Source organism: Gavialis gangeticus, unplaced genomic scaffold (assembly GCF_001723915.1).
Source record: "Gavialis gangeticus isolate Ggan-Ray unplaced genomic scaffold, GavGan_comp1, whole genome shotgun sequence".
Classification (NCBI taxonomy): domain Eukaryota; kingdom Metazoa; phylum Chordata; order Crocodylia; family Gavialidae; genus Gavialis; species Gavialis gangeticus.
The window spans coordinates 48,122,135-48,140,945 of record NW_017728994.1 but is presented as its reverse complement, the minus strand read 5'-3'; the positions used below and the strand labels follow the sequence as shown (position 1 = coordinate 48,140,945).

The window sequence follows — 18,811 nt, the reverse complement described above, 5'->3', positions numbered from 1 at the left end:
TTGGACTCGATGATCTGCTCAGGTCCCTTCTGACCCCACAAACTATGAAACTATAAGCCCAGTGTTAGCAGTCTTCTCGCTTTTCCCTGCCATTATGCAGGACGGCTCTCTGACTCCCACCTTCTTGATGAAGCAGGTCACCGTCTGCCCGACTTTGTAAGCCTTGAGCTCCTCGCTCAGTTCATCCCCTTCAGTGTTCAGAGTTGTGCAGCCTTTCCCCTTCAGCACACTGTTCACAAAGGAAAGAGACAGGAGAACCATCACAGAGCTGGAGGGCGAGGGAGCCCTCCCTGAGCAAAGCTCTGCAGCATGGAAGAGCCATGTCCCCCCTGGATGCAAAGATCCCCACATTCTTGTCTCCACCAATGGGCTTCACCAAACCCACTGACCCAAGGCTCTTCCACAGAAGCACGCAGGGAGCTGGTGTTTGCTTTCAGGGTTTTCCATCTGCACAGCGCTTACAAACATTAACCCAGGCTGGCATGAAGCTAAACGGAAACCAAGGCTCTTACCTTGGCCGAAGGCTGAGTTCTGGAATGGTCTTTGTGAAGTGTGGATGGGTGATGGGCAAGTACCTGGAAAACAGGAAAATGCTGAGTACTTTTCCCCTAATGCCCTCTGTACAGAGGCATTTACTGCCACCTCAAAGCAGAGTCTCTCTCATTCTTTGCCTCAGCTTACCTTTGAGGAGTTTCCTCCCTTGCAAAGGGAGGCTGAAATGCAACCATCAAGGAACCGAGCAGCAGCCCCAGGTGTTTAGATTGGGATTTTGTGCCCAAACCCCACTGAATTCCAATGGGACTTATAGATCATCATTGCTGCTGAAAATCAAGCCCTTACGCCTTTATTCAGAATGCGCCTTGCTTCACTGGACAGCAACAGAAGCTCTGACTAAGAGGGACATCACGCATCTTTATGCCTATAACCCATGCCAGGGACACACCTCCCACCTCCAGCAGTAAAAGTGCAGTGCATGAATGGTACTCTGCCCAGGCTGGGGGCTTCTGTACAGTGGAAAATTCCCCTGGGGCTTCAACCTCTAGAGCTGGAATGAGGAGCATCTGAATTAAATCTGCTCCATCACCAGATTCCTCAGGAAGGGACCAAGCAGCTCTCTCCCTCTACCTGTGCGTCTTCACATCTCTGCCTCCAATGACCCTCGCAGTCACTTTCTGGCCAGGTCTCAGCTTGGATGTTGGAAAGGTGCCAATCGGAACTTTGTCCAAGATCTGCGATGCGTGGATACAACCTGTCAGTTCGTCACTGATGGCAACTGTGATGCGGGTGGGCTTGACAGACTTCACCTTCCCAGTGACTGTATCCCCTATGCGCAGCGAGTGCTGCACTAAAACCAAGGTCTCCTCAAATGTCTCGGACTCTTTCCGGGGTCTTATAACTGCCTTGGCTGGGCCTTGTACTGCTAGCAGGACTCCGTGTTCACCCGGCTTCACTGTTTTTAAGGTCACCAAGATGGTTTGCCCCACCTTCAGTCTCTCCGAGTCAAAACGGAACGTGTCATTGAAGTGACAGGCCACAGGGATGGCAGTCAGCTGACCCGTTTCCACCAATGAGGCAATGGCAAACTCTTCTGCAACATGCTGCACGACAGCAGAGTGCTGGGAATTTTCCTTCAACTGTGAAACAGAAATGATGACTTTGCTGTAGGAACATCAGATTTCAATGCCAGGACATCCACAGCCCTCCCCAGCACCCAACACCTCTCCCTCCCTGCCACAAAAGACACAGCAATGATGAATTTTAGACAAGAAACATTAATAGAGGAAGATGCACACCAGGGTCAATAAAAGACAAGTCAGACATACCTGCTTGACTTTTTGGTTCAACAGCTCTTCTCGAAGGGAGACATGAACTTGGGATTTAAGGGCATTTACATGCAGAATCAAGGCTCTAGCTTTCTGACCAGGGACAAGGTTTCTGTCTATAAACAAGAGTGAGAATAGAATGTTAACTTCTGATGGCAATGAAGGATTTCAAGCAACTGAGACCCACTGGCATATAAAAGAGGTGAGCAATACCAGGAGCACCTGGATTAGCTGAATTACTAGTGGTACCACACTCACTTAAGGAAAGATCCATTAGTTACAGCTACTACTAGCAGCCAGATGTACAAGACCTCATTTCTGGAAATGAAGACCAATGCCCCCAACATTAGTGGCACTGAAAAAGTGACAGAAAGCACTATCAAGCTGATTTTATAATGGTATAATTCCTATTATCTGGAATCAGTATGCAGATTAGAGGGCGTGCCCAAACATAAATGGATCTTTAAACAGTAATAAAGAGGCATTATAAATGAGATGGTCATGTTGTACCAAAACACTACCTCTAGTAAACAATGATAGAACAAAATACTGAAAAACCATTCCAAATTCAGTGTGGCATCCCCATGGCATACCAAATGAATTGCTGAAAACAGCTAGTATACACATTCCAGCTTCTACGGGAAGAAGGAAAAGGTATTTATGGTAAGTTTCTCACAAATACATTGCTTTGCTCTACCAGACAGGATCTCAAAACACTAAGCCCTACAAAACACCTGGGAAGGAAAGAGCTATACCCATGCTACAGATGAAGAGAACAGAGGCACAGATGTAGCTTAGTCAGCTTGCCTCAATGAGTTAGTGATACAATTAGAAATAGACCCCCAGGAGCCTACTCCTGCACTTGAAATAAGCTCTATTTTACATAATTTCCCCAGCAATTTATTTCATCCCAGACTAAAGGGTTTTAGAGCATGATGACAACATTGGGCAGAGCAACAAGAGAAGGTCATGTGACATTCCTGACCTCCCAGGTGATGGGAAGTGGCTGCTACAGTCAATCCAGCAATGCGGCTGCCACTAAAGAGTGCTGAGCCGTCCTCCTTCACTTCCTGAACAACCAAGTCCAGTTTCTGCCCGAACATTAAGCTGTAAAGGTTTTGGGCTGCCTTGGAATGCCCTAGACAGATGGAGGGAGAAAAGGCAGAAAGTTAGCTTCATCTAAATTGCATCTTTGCAAGAAATGAGACTGTTTCACTCTTGCTTAGAAGAGATTGTAAAAGCCTGTGTTCCCACCTTTACAAAAGATCCTTTACATCCTAGACTGAGAGCTTGTAAAAAAAAATCTTTAAAACTTAATGGAAATAGAAACAAGTTAGAATTACTTCTGCTGAACTGCCATGATTAGATGCAAATGCTCCTTTGCCCTAGAGAAACCTTGGCACACATTACTATGTGCAGGAGAAAACAACTGACCAATCTCATTCTGCTACATTAAGGCAAGTGAAAGGCTAAGGTTTATTTTAAAAAGCCAGCATCAAAAGTTGGAAATGTAATTCAGAGTTTGGTAAAAACAGATTTGGAAGCCATATGGTTTCAAACACAAATAAATGTGTTATTTAAAAGACAAGGGCCAAAATTTGCTAAAGTTATCTGGTTAATCATACAGAAGTAGGGCTGGAAGGGACTTCAAGAGGTTATCTAATCCAACACCCTGCTTGAGGCAAGGGAGGTCTCACCTCCCATGCAGGGATCAATCTATGACCTTGGTGTTATTAGCACCATGCTCTAAGCAACTGAGCTAAAACCTTATCCAAGCATGCAAATACTGCATTTGTGTTGCAGGTATGGGTTTTTAAAAAGCACTCATGTTGGCCTAACAACTCACACTGATGTTAGTGGGAGTTTTGTTGCAGATGTCAAAGAAAGACAATGCTCAGATGAGGAGAACAGAAGCAGAGGCACGGTATTGGCAAATCCCAACCAAAAAAGGGACCGTTTCTATACATTTGTGTGATGACTGGTGCATGTATAAACATGGATTTCTGTGCCCACAGACACTGCAAGTCCAATTAAGGATGTCTGATAAAAATCACAGTCATCATTATTAACCCTTTCAACTGATTACCTGGGCCTCAAAACTCAGGGCAAAAGTTCATTATTAGTATCCCTTTCTAATTCATTATTAGTATCCAGCTGACGTCAGTAATGCACAGGTACTATCACGTTAACACAGTCCACAGTTGTTCCTTATTTTGATAGATGCATTATACTTGTTTGCATAATTGCTACAAAAAGACACCAACAGAAGCAGATTTTGAAGTCCATTAATGAAGTTCTTCGTGGGCTGAAGGGAGTGTGGTGAAAGCTCATGTCCATGATTTATTTAGTCTGTGGGATACAAATCTGTCCTGTCTTCTGCTAGTTTCAAAAAGAAAGTACCAGTGAAAGATTCTTTTCCCCAAGGCTGCTAACCTATAAATGAGCAGAGCTGTTCTGGCAGCCAGACACAGAGCGCTAACACAGCCTGGCTCACTGTTTTACCAATTATTCCATTCTTTGTTTGCATTTTTCCAGCCTTTTCATTGTAGTCTCACCATTACATCTTCTGCATTTCTAAGGTGCCTCCTCTTGGTGTCCAGGTGTCACTCTATTTAATAACTCTTTCCTAAATTAAAGCATGCACTGATATTCCTGCCTTTGGTGCATATATCTGGATACTGTGAGGGGCCTTTACACAGGTGATCAAGGCTCTCACCTGAGAGAAAGCACTCAGGGAATTCAGGCCTGAGTGCCAGCAATTCCTATTCACTGGCTCTGCACAGCAGCTGCGCATACAAATCAAAGTGCACTCCATGGCTGTTCAGACAGCATCAGGGGAAGGCAGGCAGCGGGTGCTTTTTTCTATCGAGGGTCAGCAAGCTGCAATTTCTTCATTCCTTTTGCACACAAAGCAGGTCTCACTTCTGCCTTACCTCTCCAAGGCTTATCCCTAGAGATGTTTTGGTCAAGGGCACTAAGACCTGATCAGGTAAATCCAAACAGAACAGCAAGGTTCCCAGGATGCCCCATAATTCTGCTCTTCACCTTACAGGGGAGCACCTGTTTTGATCGTCTGCACCTCGCGTACTCTTTCTGGTCTACATCAGGATGAGGATAACATCACAGCTTGTGTCTCTCCCCCCCGTCCTCAGTCACTTTAGAGCTCGGTTTGCTCCCATTGAGACTGCAAAAATTCCATGGATTTCTATGGGAGCAAGAGGCCTTTCCTTTGACAGATATGTCTGTGCCCAAAAAAGTTCCCTTTGTTCATAAGCCTTTAAAGGCCAGGACTCTCATTCTACATACATATGGATCTCCTAATAAGCTCTGCTCACAAATTAAGCCATTGCTTTTCTGGCTCAATTTATCTGAAAGAACACAATGCATTTTCTCCTGGTTTTATTTCCCCAAGAGCTCAGTTTTGTGCTCTGACCATGTGGGCACAGGGCTGTAAAAGCTGGCTAAAACCTCACCTCTTTTTCTCATGATGCTCCTGACCTCCTTCATCTCCTCAAAGCATTGGCTCAGCAAGGAGATGCTCTTGGCAGCAGGATCTTCTGCGCTACATTCAGATAGCTTCAGGCACAGGAGAACCCGCTGCTTCGCCTCATCAATGCTTGTCACTTTGGCAACCACCGTCTGTCCCACCACAAAATGCTCCTTGGTGTCTGTCACAAACTTGTCACTCATGGCCTGTGTGGGAAAAGGATGAGGGCATTAGGGAATTACTTAAACCATGTTAAACCCCTGTGTGGACAGTCATACTCAGCATTAAAGTGGCTTCATTCCATTTACTTTAATTCACTTCAGAAGCAAATTTAAAACAATCATAGCATCAGTCTTCACCACAATCAGCTGGGCAGTGAGTCTGCAGATGTGCTGTTCCTTGAGCCCTTAAGCCTGCCTCTCAAACAACTGTGAGGTGCCAACAAGCTGCTTTGCAAAGGGAAGTCAAGCCTGGCTTACCGCTTTGGGTGCCAGTCCAGCCAGGCCAAAAGGAAACTCCACGAACACTCCGTAGGGCATAATGTTCTTCACGAAACCAGTCAGCTGCATCCCTGGCTGGATTTCAGAAAAGCTCCTCACCACCTGCCCCTCCTCAACAGCAGAAATCAATGCAGGCTTTCTGCACAACATCTGAACCACAGTCAAGGACCAGAGCCTTATAAGCAGAAGAGGAGACAGAAACAGCCCTGATGCTTAACAAATCCCCTGCTACCACCATCTACCCTCAACTGTGGTTTCCTAAAGTCCTTGCAAGTTCTGCAATACTGCAGTTTAAGAATCATGCCGCTTGGGTTACCATCTTGCTTTCCCAGTACTGATTATTTAGCAGCCAGTATCTTGGATGCTGTTAGAATTACATCATGCTGCATTACACCATGTGAAAGATGGAATTCTAAAATTATGGGCTGAGCAAAAAAAAAGCTGTTGTAAGTTGCTTGCTTAAAATCTTGTTATACTTGATATTCATGTGAAAAATGTGTGGTAAGGCTTGGTACCCCAAGGAAGTACAAGAGCTATAAACAATACCCATCTATGACAAGATTTGCAATATTATACAAGGCTCAGTTCCAGCTTGGGAGGTATACAAGAAATCAGCTGTTCTGACCATCACTCGTTCCCAAGACTGGTCCAGGTTTCATGGTGCCTTCAGCACTGGATACGGCCAGCCCACACCAGAATGTGTGCAATTCCTACTCCTTCTGTACAACCTAGATATCTAACACATTGCCCCATAGAGCGATGTACTTCATGGCCAGGTCCCCAAAGGATACAACATGCCCTCCCTTGTCACTTAGGCACATAACCCGGGGGAGAACGTCCTCCTCTTGAAGCCAGTGCCACAGGAGTTTGCAATTAACAATGTGGTCAGACAGGTGCATCATGGGAAGGTGAGCAGGAACATTGTCTGACAAGATTGAGACCTCCAAACCATTTTCTCTCTTCTTCAAGACTTTCACATCCACCATCTGAAGAGATAATGGGAGACATGTGAAAACACAGCCCTGTAATGGAAACTGTTAGGCACTTTCAAGGTCCCCATCCACTGCAATCTGAGGATGGCAACCACTGGGTTGTAGGGGTTCTAGCTTAGCATCCCAGCTATGGACAAGGACCAGTCTTATGCCAGTAGTGATGAACCTCTGAAACCCTTACATATTTGTTAAAAAGGATGACCATCCCCACCACCAGAGAGGGCAAAGCTCTGAAAAATCCATTTGATTTCAGATTTGTGGGAGGGTAGGCTCGCTTCAACTCAAGAGAACAATCCCAGTCTTGTAGCAGTGATATTTGTGCTCAAGTGCTGGTAGCATCTTCAACCCCAAAGGGATTCCAGAGCACATACAAATCCCACTATTTTCTTTGGATGGTACATATTTAGCCAACACTGTCATGCAGCCACCTCTGGAGCAAGACAAGGCGGCTGTTAGCACATCACAGCATTAGTTTCAGGGCCCAGAAGTGAAGCTCACTCCACCCACTGGAACTACTGATGTCTGCATCACAACTCCAAGCACAACCTCCTCTGCTTCTCCCACTTCAAAAGATGATCAGGTCCTCCACATGCATGCCTCTGGGAACAGCTTTTCTAGATGCAAACTGTTGCCCTGAATTGTCTCCCTACTGCTGTGCAAAGGGAGTGGAGACTTGTAGAGTTGATACCTGTCCAGTTTCATAGGTCACTTCCCGCTTTTTCTTTGGAGCCTGCTCTGCTTCGTCCTCCAAAGCTGATTTGCTAGTCAGGTTGAATGACAGCAGCAGTTTCTCCTGCTCAGGCTCACATTTGAGGATTGTTACTTTGACAACCTGTGAAAAAGAGAGGAAAAAGGGTTCAGCACCATATCCCCCATAGGGCCACCCCTGACCCTTCTATCCAGCACATTGCAGCAGGGCAAGCAAAGGCAGTGAAACAACCACGCAGCAATTCTTCTCTTCACAACCACAGGTCTCAGCTCCTTAGAGACATCAGCAAATTCAGCTTCACAAAGCCCACCAGAACAATAACCTCACTACAGATGGGAAACTGAGGAGTTCAGGGACTTGCCCAGGGTCACAGTGCTAGCTGGGAGCAGGTCTCAAAACACAGACCATATTTCTCAGCTCCCAGCCACACATCCAAGGGACAGAGACCTTCCTCTATAGCCAGCAGGATGAAGGACAGACAAAAGATCCAGAAAAAATTCTGACCAGAACCCAGACCTCACAGATGATGAATTAATCCCTTGATTCAAACAGCAGAGCCTGGGCTCTTCAACACTGGCTAAGGTACCAGGTCTGGAACAGGTCACTTAAAAAGACTGATGAAGCACCATCCTCCAGACCCTGAAAACAGGGTAAGCAAGGGCTGCAGCATAAATTCCCCAAACCCCTGCTGACCACCTTGACCAACAAACACTCTGGGGCCAGGCTCCTTTGTCCCCCCCACTTTGAGAGTCATGACTATTCATGACTATTAATCCCAACAGAAGGTAGCCCAGAAGCCATGGCAGCAGCTCATTTACAATGTGCATGAGCCAGCTGGCTTTAACTTGCTAGGTGCAGTGCCATCTCTAGCCAGCCTGTGTCTCCTACTCCCATCTTTACACAGGGAGGAGGTGGTAGGAGGCTGTTAGTTACCTGGCCTTCATAGAAGACTTTCTTCGGGGAAGGAATGGGCTCTGAGCCCAGCTCATTCCTGGGGACCAGGCCTTTAACATCATTGTAGAACTTAACGATGCAACCGAACTCCCTGGCGCATACCACAACGCCGTGCGTGACCAAGCCAGGTTTCGCAGCTGCGTAACTGGCAAGGACTGGAAGTTTGGAACCGACGAGAGTCTTCTTCAGAGTGAGGATGAGCTTCCTCTCTTCAGGATGGGACAGTAACACCTAGAGGAGCATGGGGAAAGGGTAAGGCAAGGTGAAGTGAACCAACCCTTGAGTTATACTCACTGCATACAAGCCACTTTCCGCCCCCCATATTTGCTTCAGATGTGCAGATGCTGTAGCACTTTTCCCCATTTTTGTGCCTTCTTTCCAAGGATCTCAAAGCCCTCACAGATATTAATGCAGAGGTAGAAGGCAGGCCAGGGTAGATGCTTAGAGACTAACTGGTTCAGAGGCCTGACCTTTCGTAGGTGGCAAACCCACTTTGTCAGATGCCTGAGGTTCATCCTTTAATCCAGAGGTGAAGCCTGCAAGGTAGCCTGGACATGTTCTCTGCCTTGGAAGCTCTCATGGGGAAGAAACATGTTGCAGTAGGCCAACAGACCATCCAGGAATGAAACAAGCCACTCCTTGCCTCACCCCCTCAAGTGTTTGCATTTTCAACCCAAACCTTGAGCTAATACCAGACACAGCTGGGAGATGATACCAGCTTGGTATCATGGGAAATGTCCAAAAGGAAACCAACTGTGCACCAACACAAAGCACCATGTGACCTGGTAGCCAAGTTCAATAGAAAAACTACCACTTTGGAAAATGCTCTCCAAAAACTCATGCCTGTTATCAGCTAGATCAGTATCAAGACTGTGCCCCAAAGGACATACATAGTAGTTAGCAACAGCAAACACACCAAAAAAACAGGATGGCAAACTATATGTACACATGTGGAAAGAGAAGCAAGTAAGTGTAAAGCCAGCACCTAAATCATAGAATCATAAAGTCGGGTCGGAAGGGACCTTGTAGATCTTCAAGTCCGACCCCCTGCCTGGACAGGAGAAAAACTGGGCTCAAATGACTCCAACCAGGTAGGCATCAAGCCTCTTCTTACAGACCCCCAGGGTAGGAGCCAGCACCACTTCCCTTGGAAGTTGGTTCCAGATCCTAGCCGCCCTAATGGTGAAGTAGCTCTTACAGATGTCTAATCTAAACCTCCTCTCCAATAACTTGTGGCCATTGTGCCTTGTTATGCCAGGGGGCACTCAGGGAAACAAAGTCACTCCCAAACACTTCTGGTCCCCCCTAGTGAGTTTATAGATGGTCACCAGGTCCCCCCTCAGCCTCCTCTTGTGAAGGCTGAACAGGTTCAGGTTCCGCAGTCTCTCATTGTACGGTCTGCCCTGTTGTCCCCAGATCATGTGGGTGGACCCTCAATGTTGTCCACATCCCATGTTCTACCTCCTTCCAAGGAAGACTTAGCTGTGAAAAGATGCTACCTGGATCTATTTTAAAAGGGGAGGGGAGACTGCTCCAAATGTACATGTGGCCAGATCCAGTGTTAAAGTACTATCATTTCAAAGCACTTTCACTGTTTGTCTATTCCAAGACGGCATTCATCAAAACACAACCCAACAGAGAAGCTAGCAATACTGACAGGCATCGGCAGGGAGAACTGCTGGGATTTAAAATCCTTTACGAGGTTTGTTTTAGAAGCCAGTACATGTCCATTCATCTCCATGTGTCTTTTCAAGTCGTGGCTGCAGTTTACGAAGCTGTTAAATGTAGTTAAGTGAGCGTATTTGGTACTTCAAGACTGTTTTATGAGAGGATCTCCGAGTATTGTAGTGAAAGGCAGCAAGGCTCACTGTCAGTGCTTTACCAACAGGAAACAGTTCACAAAGAGTGAACTGAAAACGCAATTACCTTTAGGGGAACAAGTTAAACACCCATGGCCTGATTCTCAGTGACTTGTGGCATGAAGGATGCTCAGACACTCAGAAAAAATAAACCCCCCCAAAAAAATCAGTCCCTAGCTGTTTCTGAGGCCCAACTAGGCACAACGAGATTCCCAGCCTGGATTCATGCAGCAGCAGGTATAACCTGCCACACAGCAGGTGTAACCTGCTAGGCCACACAGCAGCAGATCTGCCACCAGGGCCCACATCTCCTAACATTCAGTCTGATGCCCAGCAAGGAGGGGAGCAGGGAAAAGGGAGTGATTTCATTTTCACATGTGCTAGCTGTTTATGAGTGTGCAGTGCCTATGTGTGCACACATCCCTGTGGAAGAAGAGAGGATGGAGTCAGTCTTTAAGCATTCAGGCACTGCTCTGGTGGAAGAGTGCGATTTAAAACAAAGTCAGCCCCCAACCCCTGTCGGGCCCATGGCTGAGGTCTCACCCGGCACTTGACTTGCTCTCCCACGCTGTACTTCTTCTCAGGCTGCTTCAGAAGCATGTCTGCCAGGTGCAGGCGAGGCACCAGTCCCCTGATGTGATCAGTCACCTTCACCTGCATCCCATGGGGTTTCAGAGCCAACACCTTGCCCTAGAGCCCCCAAAGAAGAGAACAGGATCAGCCATTGTCCGCGTGTGGGGAAATGGCCAACTTATAGGCCAGACCACCCACCTACTACCACCACCAAACAAACCCAGGTCACCTGGAGATCCATCTACCACACTAGATACATGCCAGGCTCCAGCTGTACATGAGAAGCAGCACAGCTCCCCTTGTAAGACTGTGCTGTATTCATGGAGCATGTCCTGGCTCTGCTGAAGTCAGGGACAAAATTCCCATTGACTTCAGGAACTGAGGACCTTACATATCTGACTGTATGTCTATCCAACATGCAATCAGGTACGCTGGGCTTTGGAAAGGCTGTGATACCCTCACAAGCAATACATCTGGGTCAAAACCTCACTCAGCACAGTTACTTGCAACTGAATTTTGCTAGTACTGTTCTTGAATTCTCAAGTGCCAAGTCCCAGAGGGCATGAACAAGGCAGAGGGAAAATGCATTAGCTTAACTGTTCCAGCGAGCAAAGGACCCAACAGCACCACATATGTAACATTCTCCCTGATCTTACCTCCACCACGTGCCCAGGAGGGATGTCCTCATATCTCAGAAACGGAGCATCAATAATTTGACTAGGAAGAGACATAGCAAGGGCTGGCCTGTAAGTCAGCTTGAACTTGGAGGGAAACCCAGCAATGATAAAGACCATCCTGCCCTCACCTCAACTCGCAGACCTCCAGAATTCCTCCCTTCCCCCAATCACTTCAGTTGTTGGTCCCCCCACTGTCCCAGTAACTCCTTCCTCCCTCTCCCCCTGAGATTTTACCAGCACAGCTAAGTCAGACAAGGTAGGGGTGCTCTTTCCACACCCTCCTAGCTGTCACAATGCTGGCTAAACTCCATGGTGGAGACTATGCAAACAGCAAGCTGGAAACTCCAGGTTCTGGGCCCCAGCTAACCAAAACAGCATGATTTTTGCTGCCTGTCATCAATACTTTCACCCCCTTACATTCACAAACAATTCAGTAACTGACTGCAGAACTTACCGCTTCAGGGACAAAATGGCCACCTCATCCATAAGGCTGTAGTCAATGATTCGACATTTGTGTTTGCTTCCTGTCTTAAAAGTCCTGGGCTTGAAGGAGTTTATGGTGTTTGAGAGATGTCTCAGCTATGAAAACAAAGAGATGACAAACTATTTGGAAACAGAAGGTGGAGTTGATTGGCACAAGTGAGACTGGGGGTTCTCTGGAAGGGATTCAGCAATTCTCACATGGGTGCTGCTAAGCCAGAGATCCAGAGATCCCAGCCCCATGGGAGGTCCATGCAAGCTAACATCCACAGCAGACCTCTGTGGTGCTGCAGCTGTCACGTTAAGGGTAACCTACCAAGCCCAGGGAAAGATAGCCCCACAGCAGCCTGGACTGAAGGCATCACCCACTTCAACTTCAAGTCATTAAGATGGTATTGAATATTTCACCTGTTTTCTGTGGCATCAATTAACTTCCCTGATAAAATCCCAGAAGGAGCCTATCCTACCCAGCAAGGGTTAAGTGTCATCTCCCCACCTTGTACCTCGTCTCCCGTTTGCAAAAACAACCCCGCTGCCCCCAGCACACCCCATACACCTCAACAAAGAGCAGGTTTGGGTGGAGTTTGCCTCTATTCAAATCAAATCCCTCCCTACCCAGTAGATTTCATCTGGACAGACAGTTGTGTGTTTCTGGAAGCAGAAGTTTAAAATGGCAAAACCCACTTCCTGTTGCAGTATGTACCACCCATGGAACCCTACCATGTTCCAGATGCAATATCACGTTAAAAAGAACATTAAAAATATACATTTCCTTCTTTAGTTGTTACTACTGTGGATTATTAGCCTGGGATTAATGACTTTTCCTGATAACTCTCTTCTCCTGGATAACACAAAGACTGACAACAGATTTTCACTTCACAGTTCTTGCACATTAACAGCACATGGTGATGTTCACATGTCAAACACTATGGAGGAATTATACTACAATGGGTTTCCACATAATGTTATCACACTGCTCCCTCAGAAACTATCTTTTGGTCAGCGATTGCACACAAACGTCTAGCAGCTCCATCACCACAGTCACCTGGCCCTAGCTCCCATGGCATTTATTACTGTACTTACCCGTGCAAAGGCCAGAGTGCCATCCTCCAGCTCAAAGATGGCACCAGCCTTTTTGTAGAAGCCCTTCACTGTACACTCTGCCACCACAGCCCCAAAGCGATCACTAGAGAGCTGGCTTAGCAAGCCACCAGGCTGGAAGAAGGCCTGCCGTAAAGTGAACCGTACTGCCTTGGATGTAGGGTGGACAGACAGGATGCAGGCTTTTACCTGGGGAGAAGACAACAGCACAGTGTAGGCCAGCAATGGGAAGACGTGAAAGTGTTTTCAATCACACATCCTATCATTAACCGTTGCAACAGATCCCTATGCTGTATCTTTGGGACTTCAGAGGTGACAGAATGCACTATGTCAAACCCAGTATCTTTACAGGCTGGGAAACTCTTCTTTAGTTATTTACACTGGAGAGGCTAGTTTGGTGCCAGCGAGGTGGGAAGAATGTGACTGCAAGCAGTAAGTCCTCCCCAGAAGCCATTCCCCATTCTGCACATGTTCAGCTTCTCAAACTGTAAGCGTAAACTCTCCGTTAGCTATACCCTCTGGCTCCCAGAGCTCCTAGTGACACATTCAGAATTCAAAAGAGGCAGTGGGGGGAGGAACTGGGCAGAAAGCTTGGGAAAATAAAATACTCAAAGCTAATTCTGCCAACCATCCTACCAACTGTCGTTGACCCCCTCCCTCCTTTACTAAGGAGTTGTTAAGGAAGAAAAGGAAAGAGGGAATTTACAGAGCTTTCTGGTTCCCACAACCACACCCCCATCTACTTACAGTCTGGTTTTGTGAATAGCTCCCCACTTTTTTGGGGTCCAGATGCATGAAGTCCACGATCCCAGTGAAGGAAGACAGGAAACTCAGAGTGAGACCATATGGAGTCACCTAAAGGGAAGAAAGACATTCTTCAGCAGGGCACGTCACAAATAGACATCCCACTGGTACTCAGCAGCAGATACATTGACCAGAACAGGCCCATGGCTCAGGTGTCTACTTCTTGCATCTGCTAGAAAAGAATCCTTCAGCATTTGTCGTGAAAGCCATAGAGGGCCCCAAGCCTCCAGAGCTACCCATTTCTTTTGCATTCTGGGATTCCAATTTTCCTTGGAAAATAGACTGTGCACATTGTCATGGTTCCACAGAGCTCGTCATGAGCCAAAAACCCCACAGCGAGACAAGGCACAAGAACATGGAACTCCTGAGCTTGCAAAAAAAAAAAGTAAATAAAGCTTCAGAGCCTGAACTGAAGCTTTGATTCTGCCAAAAGCATGGAACAAAAAGCTGGGCAGGGGGAGCTGTTCCCATTCATGGGAAGGGGTATTGACATGGCATCTAATGCTGCCACTTCTAATGCTTGAAGCCTTACTAAGTTTACCTTGATGAAGGCAGAGCACAAATGGGGGGGACTAGATTGCTGCAGTCTTCCAAAGAGGTGTCTCCAGAGGGTGGAGTTTAGGGGAGAGCCACCATTCTATGGGGCTCCCTCCCGTGTCCCTAGGTGCAGCAGGAAGGGCAACTAGTCCAGGGAAGGGAAAGCCTGACACTCCATCAGTACCACAGCAAGCTGCCACCTTTCACCTCCAGCCTCATGTGGGAACGGAAGGGCTCACCAACTCTTTAGTAGCAAGGCTGCGGTAGGAAGGGTGATGCTGTGATGGGACACTAGGTCACCTGCTCTCGTGCTTTCCGAGTCAGACCTACTCATCTGCAGAGAAAAGGCAGACCTTACTCCTACGGAGTACCTGCTCTTCCTTTACACTACAAAATCACAAAGTGGCTCATCAGCACTGCAAGCCAAGGGGCTTTGTAGTTGGCAGCACAGAGCTCAGATCCCACGCCAAGCCAACAGGGCCAGCAGGCGGAACGTCCTTACTTGGATTTGCATATTCTTCCAGTTCCAGCTCACGCTTTTCAAGGCAGAACATATCCCTGGCCAGCCGTCCCTGCCCACCCAAGCCCTAGGTTAACAAATGCAAGTTTACCTTCTGAACCTGGGCTTTCACCACCAGCCCTGGCAGCAAGTTACTGAGCGTCCAGTTCTGTTCTTCTGTCGCAATGGCAGCAGCAACCTCAGATCGACCCACAGACAGACGGACAATCCTCCCACTGTTCTTCACCTCCTCAACAAGACAGTTCAGGTACTGCCCTATTTTCAGCTCAGCCCCTACAAACACAGGACACATGCCAGATAACCCACTGCCTTGCTAGTCACCTTCTGAGCCAGAACTTGGAGCCTCCCTTCTGCAGATGGGAGAGATGCTGAAAGGGAGTTTAGTCCTTAGCCCCACTCAGCCTCTATGCAGCCACACATTGGTTGGGGATGATCTAGGCACAGCTATGCCTATGTTCTACTATGAATATTTCCTAGGCTTTTGCTAGCTGCTGCATGGGGTGGGAGGAAATTCCAGCTCCCTCCCTCTCCCTCGCTGCTATTCCTGTGTTAGGAGGTTTTTTTAATGCCTTCCTCCAAGGCACTGGGTGTTGGATGCAGCCAAAGCTGGAGATTTTCACTGAGCTGTGCCAGTGCTCCTGCTGAGACTTAAACCTACAGGATCCTGGCTAGATGGTCTTGCCCCTCTGCTCAGGGCTAGACCATATCACCATTTTTAGGGTCAGGAAGGAATTTGATCCTGCTTGGAGCAGGGGGTTGGACTAGATGACCTCCAGAGGTCCCTTCCAACCCTAATTTTTTTTTTTTTTTTTTTTTAATTACCTCATGGTTAGATTGATATTTACTGGAGGGAGAATGGGGGGAACCTTCCCTTGTAGCTGGGGGCATGACCTCTTCCTGGGATCTCTTCAGTGTATAGAGGTTTCCCTCAATTTATGTGGTACATGCATTCCTGGAGAACATCACATAAATTGAACTTGCATAAAGCGAACCTATTTTATGTAGAATGTAAGAAATAGGGATAGGTTCCTGTGCCGGCTGCTCCCGGGGCCACTCCAGCATGGGCTGGGGTGACTACGGACAAACGGAGCCCCAGGCAGCGCAGGGCATGGCACTCACCCTAGCCCCAGCTGCAGTGGCCCCGGGAGATGCCGGCACCAGCTGCCTCCACCAGGGTACAGTGCAGCCCAGTGGCTACAGGGAGCTGGCATCGGCCACTCCCAGCTGCAGCAGGAGCTAGGGTGAGTGGGGACAGGCAGAGCCCCAGGGGGTTCGGAGCATGGTGCAACCCAGTGGCTGCAGGCAACTGGTGCCGGGAGCTCCCAGGGCCACTGCAGCCAGGGCTGGGGTGAGTGCCGCGCCATGCACCACCTGGGGCTCCACTTGTCCACACTCACCCCAGCCCATGCTGGAGTGGCCCTGGGAGCAGCAGACACAAGAACCTATACCTATTTCTTACATTATAAAGTAGGTTTGCTTTATGCGGTGTTCTCCAGGCCTATGCCAATTGCATATATGTGAATTTACCTCACATATAATGAATTCCCGGTACAAAAGGGTCATCACATAAGAGCAAATTCGCATAAATCAAACCTGCATAAATCGAGGGAAACCTGTATTAACAACTTTATACAGCAGCAGGAAGTTGGCTACTCTGGACCCCCAGCTTTCCTTGAGGCAGGTTTGGGTGTGATATCTTGTGCTGTGTCAGGGTTGACTGTGTAGTTTTATTAAGAGGTCAAATTATGGATTTGTACAGGATGGTTTTGACAGGGATAATGTTGTCTCAGACCAGTGGTTGGAGTAGATGTGACCTATGGAGGTCCCTTCCAGCCCTACTTCTTTATTATTCTATGAGCAATAGCCAGTCAGAACAGAAGGATCTGTAATGGAGACATTGCTCCATCAGGAAAAGTCCACTGCCTAAATGCCACTGAACCACCAACTGCTGGTAGAGACCATGGGTCTCACTGACCTGAGCTGTGTTTGCACCAACGATGCAGAGGTGAAAGGCTCCAGGCCATCCCTATTCCTTACCTTTAGCTTTACCATGCACAACTCCACCTTACCTTTGTTGGATGATTTGAGGTAATCCTGGGCTTTCTGACGAGGCAGGAATGCTTTAGTGCCGCTGATTCCAACATCGATGAGGTAGCCGTGATCTTCCACACTGGATACCAAGCCAGAAAGCAGCTGTGAGGAGGGAAGCATTACCACTCGACATCACGAACAATGCGACTCTGTCAGCAGGCTGCCTGCACGCAAGTTTCCTCCCACCATGGGGCCAGGATCCTGGAGTCATTTACACTGCTTTGGATACATTCAACTCTCCCTACCAAGGAATCTATGGTATCTTTGGAAAATGTATTCTTGTTCTGCTTGTCCAGCCAAGGCAGGTATCCCAGGGATTTCTGGCCAAGTGCAGCTTTAATAACAAAAGGACTTTGAAAATTAATAGCCGTGCAAATTAGACACGTGCCCATCATCTGAATGAAGCTGTGACCATGAACACAATTAACTAAGCACAAAACATCTCTCTTAAGTAGGTGACTAAATATTATGCCTGGTTTGCTGATAGAGAAACTGAGGCATAGACAAGAGATTAAGTGACTTGCCCAAAAACAAATGAGTCAGTAGCAGAGAAATCTCTCATAAATCATAACTCTCAGACCAGAGCTTATTGCTCTATGCTGTGCTACCTACCAAAATAATTACACATAGAAAGAAAAATACCAATTCTTTCTTTGATTCCATGCAAGGACAAAATGAATCTACTCAAGGTGTGTATACAGGGAAGGGGCAGGAAGGAAAGACCTCACTAACATCCAGGGAGGCCTCCGTGAATCCATAACACATACCATGCCTGATCTAAGAGCCAAGGTGTTCAGAGCCTTGTTGACATCTCTGGGGTTAATAGACAGCTTGACACTCTGATGTCCATCTGTGGTCTTCTGCAGACTGGTCACAGCACATCTCACCAGCATCCCTGGTGGGTACAGGTCTGACAGCGAATTCAAATCCTGAACAGCAATAAAATCAAAGTACGGGCAAGAAAAGGCTCAAGATTAGCAACGTTAACTGATGCTGGATCTTAGAATGTTTCAGGGAAGAAGATTTTGAAATACAGAGCCGAGGGGAAAGCTCTGTTCTCAGCAGTACAACCAGGCAGAATGTACAATGAAGTCTGGGAACTCAACGTACAGCTAATTCAGGACACCAGCAAGGAAGGAGGCATGTAAGTGAGGTTTGCTCAGGACTCATATAGCCAGGGGTGACACAAATCAGAATGAGGGCACACCACCTGACCCTATTATGGTCCCACTCTCAGGTCCCTTTTTAGCAAAGAGGCACAAGGCATGAAGAGAGCTGGGACTGTTTCTCATCTCTCACTACAAAGACCCCTTCCAAGCACAATTTTAAACAAGCACTTGCTGAGGCCTGGGCATGGACTTGGTCCACCTCCTCCTTTGGTACATTCATGCTCTCAAGGAATTAGACAGGCGACTTTGAACAGACCCCTGCATTGAATATCAATCTGCAGTATCTTGGCTTGGTGAAGAATATCACAGACCAACGTCTGGGGGATGGCTTGGGGAAGAGGGTAAAGTTTTCTCATCCCTGCTGGGAAGTGAGACATCTAAATGACACCCTGATTTCACCCCCTTTCTCCCCCACAGTAGGCTTTAAGGCTGGGGAACCACTGCTCAGTTATGGCTGCTGTTGAACACCCTGAGCTTGCTGGGTTCACAGGCTCTGCTGGTGAAGGAAACACAAGGCCAGGTAAAAAGTGATCCA

The 18,811-nt window shown here is 47.4% G+C and overlaps 1 protein-coding gene across 1 annotated transcript in view; it reads right to left on the bottom strand.

The window, feature by feature from the left end:
* The window catches only part of PDCD11 (programmed cell death 11), a 62,142-nt gene that overhangs the window by 31,102 nt on the left and 12,229 nt on the right, over positions 1–18,811 (bottom strand). The window contains exons 5-22 of the mRNA XM_019502754.1: positions 17,875–18,036; positions 17,086–17,209; positions 15,108–15,289; positions 13,903–14,010; positions 13,138–13,344; positions 12,029–12,153; positions 11,554–11,614; positions 10,868–11,014; positions 8,445–8,696; positions 7,491–7,634; positions 6,602–6,796; positions 5,790–5,960; positions 5,297–5,516; positions 2,809–2,961; positions 1,824–1,939; positions 1,126–1,634; positions 513–575; positions 121–229 (exon numbers count right to left, since the gene is read on the bottom strand). Of these exons, the coding sequence (XP_019358299.1) occupies positions 121–229; positions 513–575; positions 1,126–1,634; positions 1,824–1,939; positions 2,809–2,961; positions 5,297–5,516; positions 5,790–5,960; positions 6,602–6,796; positions 7,491–7,634; positions 8,445–8,696; positions 10,868–11,014; positions 11,554–11,614; positions 12,029–12,153; positions 13,138–13,344; positions 13,903–14,010; positions 15,108–15,289; positions 17,086–17,209; positions 17,875–18,036 (3,048 nt within the window). The remainder of the gene's footprint in view (positions 1–120; positions 230–512; positions 576–1,125; positions 1,635–1,823; positions 1,940–2,808; positions 2,962–5,296; positions 5,517–5,789; positions 5,961–6,601; positions 6,797–7,490; positions 7,635–8,444; positions 8,697–10,867; positions 11,015–11,553; positions 11,615–12,028; positions 12,154–13,137; positions 13,345–13,902; positions 14,011–15,107; positions 15,290–17,085; positions 17,210–17,874; positions 18,037–18,811) is intronic.